The sequence below is a fragment of the Amaranthus tricolor genome, chromosome 10, assembly GCF_026212465.1.
Source record: "Amaranthus tricolor cultivar Red isolate AtriRed21 chromosome 10, ASM2621246v1, whole genome shotgun sequence".
Lineage (NCBI taxonomy): Eukaryota > Viridiplantae > Streptophyta > Magnoliopsida > Caryophyllales > Amaranthaceae > Amaranthus > Amaranthus tricolor.
The window spans coordinates 20861960-20881628 of NC_080056.1; the positions used below are offsets into that span (position 1 = coordinate 20861960).

Below are 19669 nucleotides of genomic sequence, written 5' to 3' on the forward strand. Positions count from 1 at the left end.
ACAATCAAGCTGATGAACCAGAACATATTACTGTTCCCACAAGAGAATTTGTGCCCAAACCTTGGAAATATCAAAGTTATCATCCTCTTGATTTAATTATAAGTGATTTGAACTAAGGAACACAAACTAGATCTCAAATGAGAAACTTTTGTGCACACTTTGCGTTCCTATCATCACTCGAGCCCAAGAATCATGAAGAAGCTCTAAAGGATTCCGAATGGATCGTGGTCATGCAAGATGAATTAAATGAATTTGAAAGAAATAAAGTATGGCACTTGGAACCCAAACCAAAATACAAAAAGGTAATTGGTTTGAAATGGGTATTTCGAAATAAACTAGATGAGCATGGAATAATTGTAAGAAACAAAGCAAGGCTCGTGGTCAAAGGATACAATCAAAAAGAAGGTATTGATTATACCGAGACATTTACTCCGGTAGCAAGGTTAAAGGCTATACGAATCTTAATTTCTTTTGCTGCATTCATGAGCTTTAAATTATATCAAATGGATGTGAAATGTGCTTTCTTAAATGGTTTTCTTGATGAAGAAGTTTTTGTTGAACAACCCCAGGCTTTGAAAATACCTCTTGGTCTTGATCATGTCTACAAGGTTGATAAAGCTCTTTATGGCTTAAAACAAGCTCCTAGGCAATGGTTGATTAGACTATCAAAGTTTTTGATTCAAAATGACTTTGTAAAGGACAAAATTGACAAAACCTTATTCTTTAAGAATAGAGGTTTGGATATTTTAGTTGTTCAAATATATGTTGATTTTTGGAGCCACCAATGAACTGTTGTGTAAAGAATTTGCTAACCTAATGAGTAATGAATTTGAAATGAGTATGATGGGAGAACTAAACTTCTTCCTTAGGTTACAAATTAAACAAACAGCTAATGGTATCTTTATTCACCAACAAAAATATATAAAAGAACTTCTCAAGAAATATGGCTGAAATAATGCTAAAACCAACAATACACCTATGGCTACAAATGTTAGATTAGATGAAGACCCAAATGGAACAAATATTGATCAAACTATGTATAGAGGCATGATTGGCTCTTTATTATATCTAACTGCTAGTAGACCCGATATTGCTTTTAGTGTTGGTTTATGTGCTAGATTTTAATCCAATCCTAAAGAATCACATCTCACTGCAGTTAAACGAATTTTAAGATATCTTAAAGGAACAGACGACTTGTCCCTATTTTACCCTAAAAGTGATGTCTATGATTTGAAAGGTTTTAGTGATGCAGATTATGCAGGAGATCTTGTAAACGGAAAAAGTACGTCAGGTATGGTACAATTTCTTGGCTCATGTTTAATGTCATGGTGTTCAAAGAAACAAAACACTGTTGCATTATCCACTGCCGAAGCTGAATACGTAGCAGCAGCAGCTTGCTGTTCCCAAATGCTTTGGATAAAACAGCAGCTAAGAGATTTTGGTATTAAATTTGAATGTGTTCCTATTTATTGTGATAATACCAGTGCCATATGCATATCAAAAGATCCAGTGCATCATTCACGAGTAAAACACATCCACGTTAGGCATCATTTTCTTAAGGATAATGTTGAAAATAAAAATATTATGGTCAAGCATGTAAACAATAACGAGCAAATAGCTAATATCATGACTAAACCGCTTCCAAGGGAACAACATGAGAAAATGAGATTACAACTTGGCATGATCAAGTTGCATTGAAGTGAGTGACTTATGTGATCTTCAAAGACAAAATGAAAATTGAAAAGTTCAATCAACCACAAAAATCTTGATTGAAAAATCGATTATCGAAAGGATCAGGTACGCACTATTTGAAAGTATATACTGTGAATGCTCTTATGATTGCATGTTTAAATTGATCAGACTGTAGTAGCATAAAATTTTCATTTATTTTATTCTCATAAAATATATTTACATATACTTATCCAGCAATTTCTTTTAAAATAGCGGGAGCTAAATCATCATAGTTCTTCACTAAATCCGTCTGTTTCCATTTCACACTCGATGTCCACATGCATAAATTAAATAAGTAACATGAATCACCTAAACACACGTCCCCTTACATTCATTATATACACTCTCACACGTCAAGCCCTAAATCCTTCATCTTCATTTGCAATCAACTCTCAATCCCAAAATCATCTTCATCTTCTCGCATTTTCTGAAAATTTAACTCCAACAGCTCACCAAAATGCCATGAGAACCAAGAGCCGTACACCTAAGATGAAACAACCCAAACCTTTATGAATTATTCACCCAACATCTTTATTAACTGCTCAAGAGTCATCCTTGAAAGAACAGCAGGACACTCCTGGTGGCTCTATAAGGCAAGCAAGGAACAAGAGAAAAAGACCGTCCACTTCAAAGAAATCATCTTCAGCAAAGAAGGCAAAAGTCGATGTTCACTTGAACGCTGAAGAAGTGTCAAAAGAAATGATGGTTGGGTTTGGATTAGACAAACAATGGTATGATTCAACCTTTTTCCCTTAGTTACACACTATATTACAGACTCAGTCTTGGGAATCTTTGATCGCAGAATATTGCTGCAATCCAATATACCCAAAATTGATGCGTGAGTTTGTTTCGAACTTTTTTCTTAACCATGGTGTTTGTTCGAGTTCTGTTAAAGAAGTTAAAATAGAGTTCAACAGTCAGAAATTGGGAGAATGGCTAGGTGTGCCCGCAAATGGATTTGATGTTTATTATGTTGGATCAAAAATAACTTTCTTTGAAATAGATGAAAAGGATGTTTGGAAATTTTTAGGGATCACTGAAAAACGAGGGAAGGTCAGCCATAATGCACTGTCCCCTCTACACAAATTGTTGTATAACATTGCTCGTAGATTTGTTTTGCCGCGAAATTCCAAACGTAGTGAAGTAAGTCTGCGAGATGCAACCCTAATTTACTGCATGGCTAACAATATTAAAATCAATTTTCTCTCTTTAATGATCTCTCCCTTAAGTGAATGTATTTCTAAAGGTTGTGTGATTGGATATGGAGGTTTGCTGACTTGGATTTTTAGGAAGATAGATGTTCCACTTGAAGGTCAAAACTTTCCCATAGGTGCGAACAATATGATAGGTGCCAAGTGCTTAAGTAACTTACACCTTAAATTAAATGAGAATGGGACCCTTGAGAATGTTGTTGAAACAATCAATGTTAATTCTGATAATGAGAAGGAAACCGAAAAGGGAGAGGTTGAAAAGGAGGAACAGGAGGAGGAAGGATCTGGAGATAAGGAACAGGAGACTGTTCCTTCTGCCACTGAGAAGGCAGAAGAACCTTCTGATAAGGAGAAGGAGGACATTGGTGTCTGCAAGGAGGAGGTAACTGTGCCTACTATGAAGCAGCCTTGCTCAACCTCAAGGAAGAGCAGAAGGCTTGCTGCCAAAGGGAAAAGACCTGTAGTTGTTCTTGATGATGACTCTGTTGCTGAACCAAGTTATCCTCCCTCACCAAAGCCAACCACTCCATCATCCCATCATTTCCCATCACCACCACCTTCACCAATACCAATTTCACCACCACCTGTTCACACATCTCCACAACAAGGCTTTGACTAGACAACAGTTCCTACAGCTCCTTTATACTCCATTCTCCTCAAACTTGATGAATTGCAGGATCACTTCTTTAAATTTCAAGATGAAGTTCGTGTTTCCTTAGCCTCACTAACTGACCAGATGACTCAAATGGAGGCTCGTCTGGGTGCTAAATTGGATACTGTGGAGGTGGAAACTGAATATATAGATGATGAAGCTCCTGCATCCTAATTCTTCCTGATAATTTTTAAATATCTTTTATGTGTTGTAACCGTTACTTTCCTCAAACTTTTGTCTTGCTACCAGCTGGGTTACTGTTTATCTAATTCATACTGTCAACTATATTTTCTTTGTGCTACTAATAGCTTGTGAAAATTAATCATTGCTGTTCATGTTTGCATTCATTGGTATTGCTTTTTAATTTTTGCATCCTTATTCTCTCTTTGACTATGTAGTTAGTGCTGTGATTTGATTGCTCCAATTCTTTTTGAGTGAAGTCAAAAGGGGGAATATTTGGCACAAACTTAAAGAATTCTTGAGTATGCTTAGCTATATCTACATCTATTATGTTGGACATTAGGATTAAGGTTATAATTTATGATTCATGCTGTTTGGCTGTGTGTTGTTGCTGATTGTTCTGTAGCTGTTGCTGTTGCTGTGATTGTGATTGTCATAGTATAGTCTGTGATTGTCAAAGTATAGTTAACCTTTTGTTAACTTTACATGCTCTAATGCTTGATGCTCTGATGCTTGCGTTGATATAATTTGATCTACATGTTCAAGTGTTATGATTAAGATGAAATTCTTTTCACATGTTCAGATCATTCTGTTTTGATGAACTCATTTGCTATTAAGTTTTGACTTTTGAGCTCTAATTGTTTTCTCTAAATAATACTGGAACTACTGCTTATGTTTTATGATGAAATTGTATGAGTTTTGTTGTGTTTATTTTTAGAGTAATTTGATTCACGATATGCTTGGTAAATTATGTTTACTAAGTTACGAAGAGTTGTTTTAATCTGTAACATGCTCTTTAATATTGGTTTTACTCTACATTGGTTTAAGTTTGTTTAAAAAGTTTGTCATCATTAAAAAGGGGGAATTTGTTGGACCTCTTGAATTTTGATGATGACTACACTTTATTTAAACAAATATGTTTTTAAGAGATTATGTGCAGGTCGATATCCGGTAGTAATTATGATCGTTGATAGTACCTATGGCTTGGTTCATGTAAATGTACGTGTCAAAAGGATTCAAGAGATGTTAGAAGCGTATATTACTTGGGATGTAAAATGGAGATAGGAAGTCTACTGTTCCCAAGTTGGATGTTCTAGCTAAACTGGAATTTAGAGACAGCGCACTGTTCCTAACTGGAGTCAGCCTACGTATTATTATTTAGTTATTATTATTTAGTTAATGTAGAAAATAAAGTTAATGTGTTGCAATTATAATTTATTAAAGTTAATTGGCAAAAGATTTTTCAAAATGATTTTTCGTATTTAATTAGCATTATTTTAGGATCTATATTTAGTAAATGTTAGATTTGCTAAATATAGGAACGACTGCTGTTGAATAGGTCTTAGCTATTATTATTTTAGAACCGGTCTTTATCTTAGAAAATAGGTTATCGTTCCTATAATTAATTAGCATGTAACCATTCCTATTCTTAGTAAGTATAACCGATTCTATGAATAGCATAAAAGTTCCAGCAGTTATTACTGGAACAGGAACTGCTGTTGCTTAAAGGGAACATAACCTATTATTAGTAAATAGGAACAGCGGTTATTATTGTTTTAACCGTATGCTTGATTTAATCAAGTCTTGTGGAAATAACTGTCTGTGTGATTAATCCACATTAATCCCATGATATTTTTGTTAAAGAAATAATGGATTGGATTATTCCATTCTCTTAGAGATTTTATTTTTTTATAAATAGCTAGTGAATTCGGCTGTTTCTAAGCATCTAACGTATGAACTTTTTTATTTTCATGCGATTATTTTTGGAAATCCACAAGAAATATTTTATTTTGAAATTTGCCAATTAACTCATAATATTTTCTTGAGCAACTCATTGATTTTATTTTAAAGATTTTTATCCTTTTTGTAAGGGTTTTTAAGAGAACTTGTAATTAGACTCGGGTGAGTCTAAGGGGGAATTAGATAGCTTTGAGTGAAGGTATTGAGGAGTTTAGCTTTTAGTAAAGCTGAGTTTGTTGCTTTGAGTAAAGCAATTTGAGAGGGAAGAGTTGGCCTAGTTGATTCGCTTCGAGTGAAGTAAGGTGTTTATTGTAATTGTAACTAATTGCCTTAAACATAGTGGAGTTTTTAGAATTCCGAGGGGTCGTGGTTTTTCCTTCTGTTTAGGCCCAGAAGGTTTCCACGTAAAAGTTCATTTGTCTCTTTTATTATTTTGCTTTAAGTTCAAGCTTTATTTATCTTAATTCAATTCCGCAAAAACAGGGCAAGAACGCTTGAATTAGTCACAACAACAATTCATCCCCCTCTTGTTGCTGTTCCCGTTCCTAATTGAGTCTACACTTTCTTTGCTAAAAGTTACTCTAAGAATTTTCATTTGAGAAGATGTCAAATCATTCGAGAAATCAAATCCAGAAAACAAGCCAATTTGGCACAAGACAACATCCTAGAAGTAGATCTCAGAGACAAAGATCTATTGAAAACGACAACATGATCCAAAAAATGATAGATGAGAAACGATCCTTGAGACAATCACAGAGTTCTCAAATGAGCCAACACAAAGCGTTATCATCTAGAGCAATAGAAAATAGTCCTGGTCATCAACAAGAGACAGTTGCAGTTCAACCGCAATTTACATTAACTGGAGATACTTTAGTCTAGTTGGCACCTATATTGGCTAATGCATTAAAAACAAGAAGAGAATATGTTACTCCATCACAAGGAGAACATGCTTCTACCCAGAAGGAGCAAGTTCAGGGGGATGAAACATATATCCAAGTACAAAGTTAGAAAGAAGAAAGAAGGGAGTACTCTTAACAGGATTATTAAAAAAAGAAGAATGTTCATATAGAAAGTATTAAGAGATCTAAACCAGAGAAAAAGTATGCCTAGTATAGAACTCTATCAGATCTGGGTACTTCGTCAATGAATGGTACCCATATATAGAAGGGATGGACTGAAATTGTCTATCATAAAATGGATTCCCAGGCAACAAAAAGAGAGTCAAGGAAGATTGAGAAAACTAAAAGAAGATCGGTGATGAGCAAATTGGGAAAGCAATCTGGAAAGGCTGGGTCATGGAGCAGGATTGGAATCTCCCCAGGTATCTGTAAAAATTCATGAAGGAAAAGAAGAATCAATGCAGGTCGAAAAAAACATTCAACTAGAAGTTCATTCCATCAAGGGAAAATCACCTTGCATGTCGAGCTTACCTTTAAAGCTCCTTGAAAATCAAAAAATAAGATTTTCTTGGAAGACACCTTTTGTGCAAAAAATTGCAGCAACATCAGCAAAAAGGGTTAAGTTTTCACCATATCTGACTTACAAAGGTGAGACTTGTCCAAATGCTCATCTTTTAGCTTTCGATAATGGGATGGACATGGACAGTCATACTAATGCCAGTTGGTATAAAAGTTTCATATTGACCTTGACTGGGACTGCTAAAAATGGGTACAAAGCCTACCGAATGGGTCAATATCCAGTTTTGATGTGCTGGCTGAATAATTTAGAAGTCATTTTTCATCTGGTACGGCCAGAATGAAACAATCAATAGAGATGATGACCATCAAGCAGGGAAAAGATGAATCTCTGAGAAATTATATGTCACGATTTGAAAAGGAAAGACTTCAGGTATTGAATCCTGAGGAAAATATTTTGACATTTTCCTTCAAACAAGGTCTTAATTCTGAGAGGCCAGAAAGCAAAGCCTTGAAATTCAGTAATCAATGGTCCTATTTGAAGACGATGAAAGAAGTTAGGGAGTATGCCTAATCCCATGTGGATGTTGAAGATTTCAAAGCTATCACTGGATGATTACATCGGGAACAAAGAAATAGGTAATAACTAAGGATACGGATGTACCGAGTCTTCACAATTATTCAGAGTACACCCCTTTGAAAGAATCACGTGCAAAAATTTACAATTTACACAAAGATGATGCTTGGTGGCAATGCCCAGTACGAAGAAAAATGGCAAGAAAGAATCCAAATACTTTTTTGTAAATTTCATGAATGTCCTGGACGTTGGACGGAGCATTGCAAGTCATTGATGAATAGCATAGAGGACTTGATTCAAAGAGGATATTTCAAATAGTATAGACCAGGAGAAGAAACCCATAAGAGACAACAGTCTGGAGGTTCAAAAAGAAAAGAAGAACCTGCCGGAAAGGAAGATGTATGAGCCAATTTAAAAGAAGAAGAAAGGTATCTTAATCATTTTCCAAAAGTATGGGGAAATTATGGACTCATAAGCTCATTTAAGAGCAATCATTTCTCCCAACCTAGAATTGATGGAGGCAACAGAACAAAAAGGGCCACCACCAATGCTAGACATGACTTTTACAAGAGAAGATTGCAGAGGAGTTTCATATCCTCATTCCGATCCGTTGGTGATGATGGTAGACATTACTGAACAGTCTATGCATAGAGTGTTGTTGGATAGTGGCGTGAGGTGAATGTCATATACAAGTCCTGTTAGGACTACATGGATCTGGAAGACAAAACGCATGAAAGATCTTCCACTCCCATTGTTCGGTTTTCTGGAGAAACAGTGTAGGCAAAAGGGAAGGTAATTCTACCAGTAACAATAGTAGATGAATTGGGGGTAACAATAACAGTCCGTTAGGAATTTTATGTTATATTCGCCCCAACCAGATACAACTGTATTCTGGGAAGGAAGTTTACAGTAGAAATAACTGGAATTCCATCAACTCACCATCAAACTTTACTCTTTGTGGGTCAAGATGGAAGAGTTGGGAGAGCTAGAGGAAATCAGAGAATGGAAAAATCGTGCTACATGATAAGTAAAACAAAAGCGGAATCACAAAAAGAAAAATAACAAGAAAAAGTGACTGAAAAAGAAGAAAAAAGGCGACTAAAAAAATCAATGTTTGTAACAACTTCATCTAGATTTGAGACCCAAAATACAATCAAAATTGATCCTAGATCTTCAGAAGATGAAAACATCAAAAAGAGAACCCCCTCAGATGGAGATAGATCAACGAAATACAGAAGTGGTCCCATTGTTTAAAGGCAGAGAAAAGACGGTGAGGATAGGAAAAGACCTGGATCCACAAATCGAAATTCATTTGATCTAGTTACTTAGACAAAATGTTGATCTATTTACATATTTAGCAGCAAATATGCCTGGATAAGATGGAGAGGTTGTTACACATAAGCTGAATGTGTACGAGGTACCAAGCCAATTCGACCATAATAAGATAAAATCATCAAAGAACAAGTTCAGAAGTTACTAGATGTAGGCTTTATGGAAGAATGTTTTTACCCAGAATGGCTGGCAAATGTAGTTCTAGTAAAGAAACCGCAGCTAGGAAAATGGAGAATGTGTATAGATTTTACTAGTTTGAATAGATGTTTTCATAAAGAGTTTTATCCTTTACTTTGGATAGACCAGTTAGTTTATTCAACAACTGGATATGCTTTGTTATGTTGTATGGATGCATTTTCTAGCTATCATCAAATTTTCATGGACCATACTGTTAAAGAAAAAACAACATTTATATGCTTAGTAGGGGTATTTTGTTACGTCAAGATGCCTTTTGGTTTGATGAATGCGAGGGCAACCTATCAAAGGTTGATCGATAAAATTTTCAAAAATCAGAGAGAGAGAAATCTAGAGGTTTATGTAGATGACTCCGTTGTAAAAAGTAAAACAAAAAGAGAGATAATACAAAACCTCTAAGAAACATTTGACAACATTAGGAAATATAAAAAATGAAACTTAATCCCAGAAAATGCGTTTTTGGGATTAGGTCTGGGAAATTTTTGGGATATTTAGTTAGCCTAAGAGGGATAGAGGCAAATTCAAAGAAGGTTCAAGTTGTCCTTGATCTGGCAGAACCAAAGAGCAAGAAAAATGTAATGGGATTAACAGGAAGAACGACATCCTTATCCAGATTCATAGAAAAATCAACAGAGAAAACTTCATCGTTCTTCAAAGTTTTGAGGGGTAACAAAGATTTTGAATGAGGGGAGGAACAAAGCCAAACATTTCAACAGTTAAAAGATCATCTGCATAGTCTACCCACTTTGGTTAGATCCATTACAGGTTAAACTTTATATTTGTATGCGGCAACAACTCAAATAACAGTGAGTGCTGCCTTGGTCAAGGCAGCAACTCAAATAACATTACTGGATTCTGAAACAAGATACACCATGATAAAGAAAACTACTTATACATTAATTATAGCAGCTAGAAAGTTAAGACCTTACTTTGATACACCATTACTAGATGCTTAAAACCTGATTTACAACTTGTTGTGAACCAGATTTTTGGGGAGTGTGAAGGCAGAGAGGAAGTTATTGAAAAAATACTTGCAAAAGACAAAGTAATTGATCTAAGAATTCAAATCCGTTCAGGTTGAAAGACTTCCAAAATCCCAAAATGAACAAGCAAATGCTCTATCAAAGCTAGGAAGTTCTAGCATGCATGATCTAAAGAGTTAAGTTTTGGTGGAAGTGGAACCTCTGAGTGCAATACACGAAAATGATACTTCCGTTTTCCGTATTGGTAGCAAAGATGTCCCAGACTGGATGAAAGAAATCATCCAATATAAAAAAACTGGAATACTCATAGAAGATCCTATCAAAATTAGAAAATTAAAATTGAAATCCCTTTAATTTTGCATTATAGATGGAGAATTATACAAAAAAGCAAAAAAGGTCCACTTTTGAAGTGTTTCACCCCGTTAGAGGCTGACTACATTACGAGAGAGATCCATGAAGGTTGTGGGCATCATCTGGGAGCTAGAGCAACCAAAAGCTAAATTGAAATATATCCACAATCCAGTTCCCTTTGCTCAATGGGGATTGGACCTTCTGGGATCATTCAAGCTGGCAGCTAGGGGTAAAAATTTTTTATTGTTGCAATTGATTACTTTACCAAATCGATAGAAGTAGAGGCATTGGCAACAATAAGATCTAGAAAGGTGGAGAAATTTATCTGGTAGAATATTATCACTAGATTTGGGTTACCTTGAGTTTAACAGTGGATAACAACACTTAATTTGACTGTGCCACATTAAGAAGTTTTATGGAAGCCTTTAAACTTGGTGTGGCTTATTCCTTAGTATGTAATCCTCAATGTAATGGCCAAGCAAAAGCAGCAAATAAACAAATTTTGAATGGTTTACAAAAGAAATTAAAAGAGGCTAAAGGGAAATAGGTTGATGAAATTTATGATGTTTTATGGTTATTACGAACAATAGTGAAAGAAGCCACAGGACCAACTCGATTAAGGTTGCTTTATTATTCAGAGGCATTACTTCTAGTAGATATTGGGGTTAAAACAATTAGATTCAAACACTGGAATCAACAAGAAAACGAAGAATCTAGGCTCATTGTTCTTGAATTAATAGATGAAGTTAAAGAAGATTCAACATGGAAAATGGCAACTTATCATAATAGAATTGCTAGATTATACAATACAAAGGTAAAACAAAGATCTTTTTAACTTGGTGATTTAATTTTGAGAAATGAAAAAGCCACTAAGAAACAAGAACATGCAAAACTATCAGAAAAATGGGAGGGTCTTTATATCATCTTAAAAGATTGTGGAAATGGAACATGTAAATTGAAGACATCTCAAGGGGAACCCATAAAAAAAAAATGGAATGTAAGAAATTAAAAAGATTTTTATGTATAAGCATAGGGTATAACACATTGTACAAAATCCAATAAAGTATGCATGTATAGAATTTATTTCATTGTACATACAATGTATAATTTATTCGAATATTTGTTTATTTGTTATGTAAGAAAAATGGGTGTACATAAATAGAATGAGAATGTAAAAACTAGTGGGAAAGCCCTGGCTTAATAGTTAAGAAGCCCATATGAGTTTTAGGGAACCTAAGAGAATTTGATAAAGAGTATGAAGCAGAAGAGCAATCATATTAGTGGAATCAAATCTATCTCCCCTCAAAGTTTGAGAAATTCAAAAATAGAAAAAAGATCATCAAAAAAAACATTGAAATATAAAGTCCAACTATTTTCGTCTGACAAATTAGTTAGACTTGGGAGGAGAAGAGATAATTAATAAGATGAAGAGTTATGTATTTTGAAATTCCTTAAATTAAAAAATTTCAAGCCAGAAACAGAAAAACACACAAAAGGTTTGATGAAGTTAATTCAGAGACATCGTCAAGCCATGTGAATTTTATCCAGAAACATCATCAAGCCATGATAGTTTTATCCAGAAACATTGTCAAGCCATGTGAGTATAAGTTAAAAAGACGAAGAATTAATGAAATAAAATTCTTCATTCATTAAAATGTTTACATGCTTCCCAAATTCCCAGATTACGTCAAAAATTCTAGAAAATCTTACGGAAAGAACAAAATGCTAAGAAAAAAAAGAAGTATTATTTGCTGGTAGAAGGAATCTTGGAAGCAGGAGGAGTAGAGCTACTACCTCTAGGGTAGTTTTCTTCTTATATTGAGCCCTTAATATTGCAATATAGGGCAATGCGAGTAGCTGGAGTAAAGTGAGGTTCAATCTTAGACCAATCCAAGTCTGGATAAGTAGTATATACTGCATTCATCGCATATCAGATCGAAGCCTCCTTGGTATTGGCTCTATCGACAACAAGATTAGTTTCAAACTAAGCCTTAAAGTAGGCAGCAACTTTCAATCTCTCCTTAGTCTTAGCCCTAATTTTCTCAGTTTCCAGCTTGGCAACGGTTGCCTCTAGACTCCTTACTTGAGCATGAATCTCCTCCTTGCTTTCCTCCATAGCGTTAATCACTCCTCGTGAGTTTTAACAAGAATTTTGGATTCTGATAGTTGAGACCTAAGATTCAAAATTTCACAATCCTTCTTGGCAGAAGCTTCCTCAATAGTAGATAAAGTATCTTGAACCCGCTTCAAATCTCTTTGAAGGTGGCCAGATGCTTCAACGTCCTTTGCAATAGTAGACTGCTGCTTAAGAATATAGTTGGATTTAGATAAAGTCTCAGCCTACAGCTCTTTACTTTTTTCCTTGACTTCATTAATTGTTTCATTAGCCTTAGCCAACCCAATATCAAGCACGAGAATCCTAGACTCTTTGGCTGCAATGAACTCAACCTGGAAGTTAAGCTCCACCTCCAAAAATTTAGTCATACCCCTTAAATTATTAATTTTAGCTTGTTAGGTGCTCATCTCAGATTCCAAAAATCGGTTCCTACTTTTCAGATTCCCGAGTTCAACAGTGTAGGAGGTTGATTCTGTCTCCAAAGTTTGATTTCTGGACCTGAGATTTTCTACTTAAGCCTGAAATGTGTTGATTTCCATCTATTGAGCTTGAACTCTCTTGCGGAAATTCTGAACATCAGAATGATATGTTCTCCTCACTAGAGAACGTAGATCTAGAAATCTAGAAGTAACCAACTAGATAAAAGCGAAGAAGCAAGGTTAAGCTAGAAAAACAAGATAATTAAGATAAAGAAAGTATGGATGATAAATTTGAAGAAATGACCTCATCAAAATCTATCCACAGATGCCATTAGGTCAATTGACCCAGTTTGCTGGGAGGATAATCACTTCGTCTACCTTTTGTCCGATAAAAAAAGGTTCCTCTGATTGTGGGCCCTATTCTGCCCGTTTGCCCTTGTTTTGGTTCCTTATAAAGAAGAAATATCCTTATGATATGCAACAAAAGGAAGAAAGGAGGAAAGGAAAAGTTAATAATAAGTTTAAAATTATCCTCAACTGGATTATTAGAGCAGTGCTGGGATCCTCACCCATTAAGTATTAATGGGAGCGTTGCTAGCTGGAACTTATGAGTGGATGTCTCATCAACAATGCCTTAGACCTCAATGGTTGGAACATTGGGTTGTTTAGTATCACCCTCAACTTCAGTAGTAAGGATGATTGCTTGCTCTGCTTGTTCAGGGACATCCTCAGTCTCATGGACTGGGATAGAAGAAGGTTCCACAGCTTCAGATGCTGGGATAATTATTTGTTTAGCCACAAGAGAAAGAGATTAAGCTAGAACATCTTCCTCCTGAATAGTTTCTTTTACAGTTATGGGCATAGAAGAAACTGGGAGATCAGCAGTAACAAAAGTGAAAAATAATACAATATCAGTTTGGGAATTTATCTATATAAAGAAACAATAAAATAAAGAGTAAACAAGGCAAGTTTGTGTTACATGAATCTCCCTCCTAGAGATATTTCCCTACATTATCATCAGTGGGGACTGAGAAAATGTTAGAATAATCAGAAGAAGCTGGTGAAGATAAGCAGCCAGTATCTTCAACCTCTACCTGAATCCCAATTGGAGTCTCAGGTTGTGCTTCAGTCTCTTCAACTACCTCTGCCTGAGTGGCCTCCATAACAGCTAGCGAATTAGTAGCAGATCTGGGAGCAGGCTAAAAAACAATAGCTGAAAAATGCATATTGATCGTGGAAAAAGTTAGAAGTCTGGGATAAAAGGAAAAATTAACAAATAAACCCCAAACCTACAAAAATTAATAATAATCACCTATAGAAGGGTCGTGATAGCTCCAGGAGAGGGGTGCAGGATTTAAGTCTTCGTCTGGAAGTAACACAACAACCTGTGAGCTCCCGTGTGGACAATAAGCACAAGGAGTAGCCAAAACAGGCAGATCTTCTTTGGAATTGAAACCTTTGAAGGTCCTGCTTTTGAAGAGCCAGCAACAATAGCGCTGCTAGCCTTTTGCTTTTCTGGATCCATCCATAGTGGATGGATCCAAATCTTGAAAACTTGTCAAATGAGGGTCAACCTAGTCAACAGGATCCTTATAGTCCTTCTTGGCTTGGGGGGGGGGGGGGGGGGGGGGAAGAGGTCTCTACCCAGTCCTCAAGTACAAGGAGTTATTTTCTGCACAACTATCACCCCTTGTCCATTTTGCAAGTTCACTAGGGCGATGGGGATCATAATACAAGGCAGCAACTAGGCATGGCCACGGGGCGGGTTACCCGGAACTGAACCGGTCCCGAACCGCTTGAAACCGGATCCGAAACTGAAACCGTTTGCGACAGGTTCCGAACCGCCCCGAACCGCGAAACCGTGAAACCGCCTTGAAAAAGTTGCCGGAACCGTGAAACCGCCGGAAAAAATCGTCGTGAACCGGGAAAAAAAACCGCGAATTGGAACCGGAACCGGTCCGGGAGAACCGGTACAGCGGTTCCAGAGAACCGGAACCGGAACTGGGACCGGTCCGGGTGAACCGGCTCAACGGTTCCATGGAACCGGAACCGGTCAAACTAGCCGTTTTATTACCGTTTTCTAGCCGTTGGAATTTCCCCTATAAATACTCATCACTTTCAATCATTTTCATTCACAACTCATCTCTTCTCCTACTCTCTCTACTTACTCTCTCTACTTAATTCTTTAATTACGCAATTATTCTCTTAATTACATAATTAGTGTTTTAATTATTTCTTAATTTAGTTAATTACATAATAATAATTTATTTATTTCTTAATTCTATATTTCTATTATTACTTCAAATTATCAATCATGTCTTCATTTTTGAAAAAAGCCACAAAAAAGTTACTAAAGTGGCAAAATCATTGGGAGGTTCTAGTTTGTCCAAAAGAAAGGCCACTTCTACTCCGTCGGTATCAACAACACCTTCCATTAGTAATTATAATTATGAACATAATTATCCGGAAGGGTACGACCCGGAGTTACATAATTATGCAGAAGAAATGGAAAGAGAAATACAAATTGATGAAGAAGAAGAACAAGAAGAGGAACCAACGACCCCAATTGGGATACATATATCTCGACAGTCATCAACAAGGTCACATGAAGAACAAGGAGAACAACAACAACAAAGACAAGCTCGTGGTAAACGAGTCAATTTCCAAACTATCGGTTAGTTTTATAATTTTATTCTTCAAATTAATTAAACTTTAAATTATTTATTTATTTAATTATAGTTTTATAATTTTAAATTATTTATTTAGATGAAGATGAACCAGTAAGACAACCTTTTCCGGCAATGCCACCTCCTAGTGGTAGAGCTGTTTCACATGTGTGGTCGTATTTCACAAAAGAACCAACCGAGAATCCAGATGTTTTCTTATGCACTTGTCAAATTTGTGAAAGTCAAGGAGTAAAGCCCTTAGTTTCATACAGTTTCGCCAGAGGTAAATACTTTTTAAGTTTTTTATACATACTGACATACATAATACATTGATACATCATATATTCATATTTTATAAACATTTATTTATTGTGTTTTGTGAATACGTGTTAGGTGGTGGTACGGGATCTTTTAACAAACATTTGGCAAAGAAGCATGGAATCACAAAAGAAACTCATGCAGCAAGCGGGAGCGGGACCACAAGTGGAAGCCGACAGACACAATGGGACATTCCCATCACAGGTATGCCTTTTAGATACAATCGTAATGACATGATTGATGAATTTTCTAGGTATGTAATTTGTGATGAATTGCCTTTTAACCACGGTGAAAGTAGGGCATACGAGCGTCTCAATAGAAAAACTTTGCAACCACAATATAGAGCAATCCCTAGGAGCACTCTTAAAAGACGCACATTTAGAACCTTATATGTGTGTAACAGCACACTGGATAGATCGAAATTGGATTATGCAAAAAAGAATAATTGCTTTTGAGACAATGCCAGAAAGACATACCGGTGAAAACATAAAATATAGATTAGTAGAGATATGTAGAGAATGGAACTTATTAGATAAAATATTTTGTTGTTCAACTGATAATGCGACCGCGAACATTAAATGTATAGAACTTTTGTTTAACGAACCTGCTTTTAGTTTAATCCTTGGGGGTAGCTTATTACACATACGTTGTTGTGCGCATATAATTAACTTATCTTGCCAAGCAGGCATAAAACAATTAAGTGATTTATTAGAACCAATTAGGGATATAGTGAAATGGCTTAGGATCGGAAAGATAAAAAGACGATATAAACAATTATGTGACCAATACCAACTTAAAAAAGTGTATTGGTCATTAGATACTCCTACACGTTGGGGCTCAACCAACGATTTATTAAGAAAGGCGATTGTTTATCGCCCAGTAATAACACAACTATATAGTGAGTGTACAGATAGTTTCATAGCTGATGACACTTGGGAATTAGCTATAGGTGTACATAACATATTAGAAGCGTATGACCACGCGACTAAGATTTTTTCTTATGTTTATGAACCCAACGTTCACTTAGTAATAAGTGAATGTATTACTATTTTTTATCATCTCCTTAAATATACACATGAAGATACTAACCCAAAATGGAGGCCGATTCTTGCAGATATGATGGAAAAATGGCAAGCATATTTTACCGATTTTCCTTATATTTATGGAATCGCCCGTCTACTGAGGTCCTTACTAAAGTAATAGGATTTTATTACCAATCGTTAGATCGCCCGTCTACTGATGTACATAATTATGTAGGAACATGTAAAAAATATTTAGCAGAACTCTATGATTTTTACGCTAGTGTATATAACCCGAAACGCGATATGTCTAGGCGTGCTAGCGTTTCGGCACGTCCCTCTTACTATAATTCGTAATAGCTAACATAATGACTCAAGATGATAGTTTTGTAGGATCATCTTCTTCTTCCTTGACCTCATATTTAGAACTAGATAGTTATCTTAAACACCACTTTGAAATAGACCAAAGTATCTATGATATTTTGGAGTGGTGGAAAGAAAAATCTGTTAAATTTCCCATTTTATCGAGAATTGCAAAGGATATCCTTGCAATTCCCGCGTCAACAATTGCGTCGGAGTCTGCTTTTAGTGCAGGTAGAAGAGTTTTGGACGAAAAGCGATCTCGTCTTGCTCCACATAGTATTCAAATATGTGTTTGCAAGAAAGATTGGGATCAAGCGGAGATTCGAACACAAGGACTAAGGAATGATGATGATCAAGACGACGATGATGATCCATGGATGATGATGGATACATCTGCATCATCGTCAGGAGGAGAGTCAGCGGAAGCATCTAATCAACCACATGATGATGACGAAGACGAATAGGATCAATCCGACAAACGACAACGTTAAATCAACATTCAACAACTATAAATAAAAGGTATGACAAAGAACTACGTGGGCTTTGATTCTTTCGGGATACGTAGGCAGCTTAGTATTCATTTGGGTACTAGGTTCAAGTCCATTTTCTCCCTCTTTTTTTATTAATCATCTTTATCGACATTATCATTGATTCGTTTCTTATTAATTTATTTTTTTCATTCTTTTTAGCAAATATTTCAATAACGATGACAACTTGACATGCAATGAATTTCGCTAATAATCAAGTAATCATCAAAGGTACGTCCGCGATATTATAGTATTTTTTTATTATATAAATATTTAAAGAAAAAATAAAAATGGAACCGATGGTCCGACCCGCCTGTCCCGTGAGTTGGAACCGCCGGAACCGCCTCATGAATCGCCAAGGAACCGTTTGGAACCGCCCGGAACCGGAACCGTTCGCGACAGGTTCCAAATGGAACCGGAACCGGGTGGAACCGGAACCGGATGGAACCGGAACGGAACCGGACCAACCCGGACCGTGGCCATGCCTAGCAGCAACTCTACACTACAAATAATCGAAAAAATACAGGGGTACGAAAGATAAAGTGCAAAAACATAGGGATACCGTGGAAATTACATTGAATCCACGTAATTGATTTTTGTTGAGGTTGCACTATTCATTCTCAAAAGTTTAACTAAAAAAACTTTGCATTGAGATCACTCTATATGGATTTTTCATGTGAGGACTTGAATCAAAAATTAGAGCAAACCTTAAGGAGTGTGGCGAGTATCATAAGAATCGATCTTCTATAGGAAGGGTCCATATCTATTATTTCTCCTTAAGCCTACAAAATATCAGGAACGACATTGTATATAAACATATATAGACGTCTCAGCAATAGCATGTGTAGACTGATTTAGAGATGGGAATAGCAACAGGGGGGGTTGAATTGTTGTTGTTACGAGTTTAAACGTTTTTTCCCTGTTTTTCCGGAATTGAATAAAATAAAATAAAGCATAAACTTAGAGCAAAATAATGAAAGAGACAACACGATTTTTACGTCGAAACCTTCTACGCCTAAATAAAAGGAAAAACCACGACCCCACGGGACTTCTAAATTCTCCGCTATGTTTAAGGCAACTCGTTACAATTACATTAAACACCTTACTTCACTCGAAGCGCATCAACTAGGCCAATTTCTCTCTCCAATTGCTTCACTCAAAGCAACTCTCTTAGCTTCACTAAAAGCTAAACTCTTCACAAGCTTCACTCGAAGCTATCTAATCCCCCTTAGACTCACCCAAGTCTAATTACAAATATCACTCAAAAACCCTTACAAAAAGGATAAAATTCTCTAAAATAAAATCAATGAGTTCCACAAGAAAATATTGGAAGTTGATTGGCAATTTTTAAAACAAAATATTTCTTGTAGATTTCCAAAAATAATCGTATAAAATAACTAAGCTCATACGTTGGCATATGTTTAGGAACAGCCGAATAGATCTCTATTTATAAAGCCAATTTCCCCAATAAAAAGGAAGTAACCAACCATTATTCCCTTATCCCAAATAATAAAGAGAATAATGTGGATCTTAAAAGCCAAGGGCATCCTACGGTTGATATCTAAAAATAGGTATTTATCTTGACAAATTCAAGTCCACGGTTATCCTAATAATAACCGTTGTTCCCTTATACTAACAATAGGCAGATCAGATTCCGTTCCTTTACTAATAATAGCAGCAGTTTCCATATACTAAAATTAGTTGCAATTCCCTTTTTCCAATAATAATCACGGGTACTTAGACTAATTTTAGGCACGGTTATGCTTTGCTATTAATAGGGACGGTTGCCTATTATCAAATACTAGGGATGGTTATCTATTTACTAAAATTAAGGGACGGTTATTCTAACCATAGCTAAGGCTTCCTTAATATCA

The 19669-nt window shown here is 35.9% G+C and overlaps 1 protein-coding gene and 1 long non-coding RNA gene across 5 annotated transcripts; one reads left to right on the plus strand and one right to left on the minus strand.

Annotated features, from left to right (window-relative positions):
* Positions 1-11510: 11510 nt before the first annotated feature.
* Positions 11511-14494, minus strand: LOC130825722 (uncharacterized). 4 transcript variants are annotated; one of them, XR_009046938.1, is made up of 4 exons: positions 14215-14494; positions 13882-14115; positions 13472-13772; positions 11512-13350 (listed from the first exon to the last, which is right to left on the minus strand). It is a non-coding gene; the product is annotated as an uncharacterized LOC130825722 (long non-coding RNA). The 4 variants fall into 4 exon arrangements; XR_009046937.1 differs by having other exon boundaries at positions 13441-13772; positions 14215-14493; XR_009046935.1 differs by having other exon boundaries at positions 11512-13369; positions 14215-14492.
* A 65-nt stretch (positions 14495-14559) lies between these two features.
* On the plus strand, positions 14560-17159 carry LOC130825723 (uncharacterized). Its single transcript, XM_057691102.1, has 3 exons — positions 14560-15576; positions 15669-15851; positions 15962-17159. Exons 1-3 carry the CDS (start codon positions 15408-15410, stop codon positions 16339-16341), a joined length of 732 nt encoding a protein of 243 aa, XP_057547085.1. The 5' UTR covers positions 14560-15407; the 3' UTR covers positions 16342-17159.
* Positions 17160-19669: the final 2510 nt, after the last annotated feature.